At 39.8% G+C, this 4,621-nt stretch overlaps 1 protein-coding gene across 1 annotated transcript; it reads right to left on the bottom strand.

Moving 5' to 3' along the window:
* On the bottom strand, positions 1–4,366 carry csn5 (COP9 signalosome complex subunit 5). The gene is given in 8 exon segments (NM_001165048.1): positions 1–268; positions 961–1,109; positions 1,964–2,075; positions 2,344–2,429; positions 2,792–2,857; positions 3,273–3,401; positions 3,599–3,833; positions 4,070–4,366. Coding segments are annotated over 8 exon segments (1,005 nt in total). The 5' UTR covers positions 4,207–4,366; the 3' UTR covers positions 1–177.
* Between the last annotated feature and the right edge of the window lie 255 nt (positions 4,367–4,621).

Raw genomic sequence — 4,621 nt, 5'->3', positions numbered from 1 at the left:
CACTTTAAACACCACTATTTATTTACGTACACACAAGTTGAGATCAATCATTCACTAACTTTCTTCAGATAATAAGTGACAGATCATTCTGCTAACAATAATCTAAATGCTAAACATACACAGTAACACACACACACACACACACGAGGCGTGAACTCGACTCGGGCCGTTTCGGGCTTAGTTGGCAGACGTGTTGATTTGATTGAAGAGTTTATCCTTGATGACTTGAGACATTAGACCATGGATCGCCTCAATGGTCGTCTTGCAGCTAGAATAGCCAGGGGAAAAAAGGAAAGTGAACTTTCGCTCTGGACATGAAGAGGTGACACAGATTACCTATCAATCAACAGACCAGGCAGATTAATAAACAGATAGGTGTTGCATTCATGGGAGAAACTCAAGAAATCCCAGCTTGAATAAATAAGCAGACATTGATTAGTTAGGTAGGACATGCCACCAGCTAAAATAGTAACTAATCATTCTTATCACATCTACACACAAATCATTTGTGATCAAAATGGTTGCAAAACATATCGCAATAATAGGGATATTGGATAACTTAAAGGCCTAAGCAGACCAGAGATTTAGATTTTACATTGATGGTGTTCATCAGACAATATCATAAGACAGATCAATGACAATTGATTTTGATTTTGTCAGCCGTTTATTTCACTACTGTGGAGTTTAACAGCATTGGTTTATGGTTTTCAATAACATCAGCAATCATCATCAAAGTAACAGTAAATGAGGAATTATCAACACTCCAGTCAGTCAATACCTCCGCCTAAACAAAACATATGGTGATGTATGCTTCTATGACAACAAACTATTGACCATGACAATATTAGAGAATCACGCTATGAATCAATCACTAAATAACCCGAGGTCTGGTACTGAATGCCAAATCAATAAGTTAGCCAAAAATGCCTAATAAACATTATCTAAACTGTGTTGCCTTACCTGTCTCGTGTAGCTTTGGCCAGTTTGTCCTCAGACTTCCTGTCGTGTGTGTCCAGGCCCAGCATGAAGCTTCCTCTTCCCAGCTGAGCCTCCGACTGCTCCAGCTTCTCAGACAGGTCAAACACCTGGCCTGTGGTGTATTCTGAATTCTGCGGACATAAGGTCACACACATTGGATTATGTACCTATATGTTATATTGTCATCAGACGAAAGTATACGATGAAGTTCCTCAAAGTGCGTGGAAGCAGTAGCCTATATACTGGTCCGTATGTGGGCTTTCTTTACACACACACACACGAGAATGTTCATGCACAATTTCACCACCAACTATTTGCTTCACCGCTACTGAGACATTCAATACAAGCATGCCGAACTTGATAAAGGCTTAAATGGCTTGCCAAGTCGCCGTGAAAAGGGATCGTGAAAAGGTTTGCCTAAGGTGAGGCCGTGTTTTCCATGGAGCAGGTAATTAGGAGACAATGACAGGGGCCCAGACTGTGGTAACAGTGTAGTCACTGACAAAGCCCTTTGCCAATGGAGCAGCCAATTCCTGACAACTAGTCAATCCATCTTAATCCAGAATGCCCAGAGTGCACTGTTTGGATAGTCCGCTGCCTTTAGACTGTTTAGCCAGAGCGGCGGCATCCACAATGGGAATTCACTGGGGCTTTCAATCTCTAGAATGTACTGGCAATGAGGGAGATGATCCATAGTAAACCACAGTGACAACTGTGTCACATCTCCAACTCATAGATTATTTGTTTGCAGGTTAACGTGGTGGCCTCAGTCATATTAATTAACCCATTTTTGTAAATCTGTTTACAGACTTTAAAAAAAACATAAAATGGCTATTAATAACAATCTAAATAAACAGAGGGATTTTTATTAATATGCAAGACCTCTACTTCAGCTGCTCCTTGATTCTGCATTGAATTTTTAGATATCTCATTGTAAAGTGTTCTTGAACATTGCTTAATATAGAGTTATATTCCAAACACTTACCGTCAGAAGACTTGAAGAGCTCAGAGTGTTGACCCAGTATTTATTCCAGAGGAGCTCCAGTAATTTCCGGTCGAGGGAAGACTTGAAATAAGTCACCTCCAGGGCATAATACCTAAACAAACAAAACCCCATGACACTTAGTGAATAATTACACAATGTCAATTAAATGAAGAATATATTACCTTTTTATTTACCACAGTGTTACGAAGGCATTATTAAAACATAATAACTTGAACTTGTGTTATAGGCTACATCAACCTAAACACATGTTTTTATTTGAAGTAACTTGTCATGGTTATACACAGACAATTTGCGAGATGATGCTTAAGATTATTTGTGTGCCTAAACATTCTGCCAGTTAAATGTCCAACAAGACTCACTGTTTGCAGTGCACACCGAAGTCTTCGATCTTGTTCAGGGGAATGGTCTGATACTCAGAGGGTCCTTCATCAGGAGGTTTGTAACCCTGAAAACACAGACAATTATTAGACTCATTGATAAATTGATATTTAGAGAGAGGAAATGTGGTCTTAAAATATTTGCCCAATTTGATAGACACACCCATCCATTAAGGAATTAGCCAATTAAGGAATGGAGACAATTAACACAAGAGTTAACACAAGATTGACAATTAATCATAATATTATTTATTATAGATACAAGAAAACCTTAAGTGTTCCATGTTGTATGGGTAAAAAATACTGTACAAAAATGATATATTATGTATTTATGAGTGGAATATCTTTTGCAGTAATTTTGTACCCAACTTGTCTAATGTAATAGAGCTAAAGACTGAAATAATTGCAATAAACACATTTTACTCCTTACTTTGGGATATGTTCTGAAGGCGCCAAGATTGACTTTCCCTGCAGATATGGTGCGAGTGGGGTCAATCTGGGAGGGAAACAGATACAGTAGAACAGGAAAATGCATTCTGAGGTCAGACAGTCTCTAGAGATCACCCCAAGCCGGCCACCAGGTGTGAAGTTTTTTTCTTAACTACTGCTGCCAGTGTATTCAAAGAACACACTTAATTACCCTATGCCCTTGAGACTGGAGCACTGCGAATCCAATCAAGTGCAAATAACATCTACAGTTACAAAAGCCAAATATTTGCCCATGTCTCTTGGTGAACGACTACCATACATCAACAACCACTAAAGGGATGCCTAAAACCTGATTGCACCCCTCTCAGTTACTCATGCATTACTTTGTACCTGCAAATTCAAAAAGAAAACCAAAGTACTGTATGTAGGAAAGCAAATGGAAATTCAAACATGTTGTAAGGTTGATCATTCACTGTACTCACCACCACTGCCACGAAGGGCTCTTGAAACTGCTGGTTGAGCATCTGAGTGCTGACATCGATACCTGACAACCAGCAGCCGTAGCCTGGATGACTGTGGTACCAGCCAATGGCGTTCTCCAGACGACCAACCTGACAGTTCACAAATGGCATCAGCATCAAGTCAATGAAGAGAGAGTGTCCATTAAGAGATAATGGACACTATGTTGAAACTATGTTACCCTTGTGATAAACAGTTCTCACTAAAATATCATATGTTTTATCAATCCTTTTCTGCAACATTGAGGACGAAAAACACGTCCCTCCCTTCCAGGAGTCAGTCATAATACCTGTTTGGCATTCTCAATGTAGGCAGCCATGTATTCATAAGCCGCAGCCTGCGCGTTGACCCGGGTCTCTGTGCCCTCCACTGGTAAGGCAAAGCTGTCCATGATGTTCATGGTCTCCCCGTCCACTTTCCCCAGCATCAGTCCCATCACCTCTAGGTTGCCCCCGGACCTGGCGTGCATCACCATTTTCAGCAGCGCCAGAGCAGAGATCTTGCAGTACTTAAAGTATTGATGACTACGGAACAGCAATCATAGTAGTGTGAATCATGCATTTGTTATTGCCAGTTCAGCTAGCTAGCTAGCATTAGCAGCTACCTAGCAATGTAGGGAGAATTTCCATTGTTGACATGCTAACTAGCTAGCCAATTTAGCTAGAAGCTAGCTGGTAAAGCTACGTTAACTCAGTCCAACAATGAACTAGCAAGCAGTTGCAAAGAAAAGCAACTGACAATCTATAAAATGTATACTTACTCCTTTGTCCATGGCTTCGCAGCAAGGATTTCTTGCTGTTGTTTTTTGTCATATTTATAGATTTCATCTATGCTCTGAACTTCCTGCATACTGTTTTGTAGCTCCCATGTTTTCTGTGCCATGCTACTCCCTGCCATTTTGATAAACTAGTTTTACTACCTCTCTAAAATATAAAGCAATACTAGAGAAAAAAGGTAGATAGAACTAGAGTGCTATCAAACGCTGAATAAAAAAAACTCTAGCTAGCTAATTATAACATAATCAAAAAACCGGTATCCCTTGCTCATCTACTTGTTCAGGGAGCCATGACACTGGTCTGTACCATGCTGTGGTAAAGGAGGACATGCACGTTTCAAAATATAAAATGTTAGGTGATATTTATATTCAGTTCATGACTATAGCTACATAGAAAACTATCAAATTAGCCCAGAAATGCATGGAATTTAACAAATAAACTCGTGCTTTTATTCACCAACAGCTCAATAAAACACCCATTGACGTGATGGTTGAGTCCAAACAACACAGCAGACGACGTGATACAAATCGAAATAC

This window comes from Oncorhynchus mykiss, chromosome 11 (assembly GCF_013265735.2).
Source record: "Oncorhynchus mykiss isolate Arlee chromosome 11, USDA_OmykA_1.1, whole genome shotgun sequence".
Lineage (NCBI taxonomy): Eukaryota > Metazoa > Chordata > Actinopteri > Salmoniformes > Salmonidae > Oncorhynchus > Oncorhynchus mykiss.
This window is presented reverse-complemented; position numbering and strand designations above follow the sequence as displayed.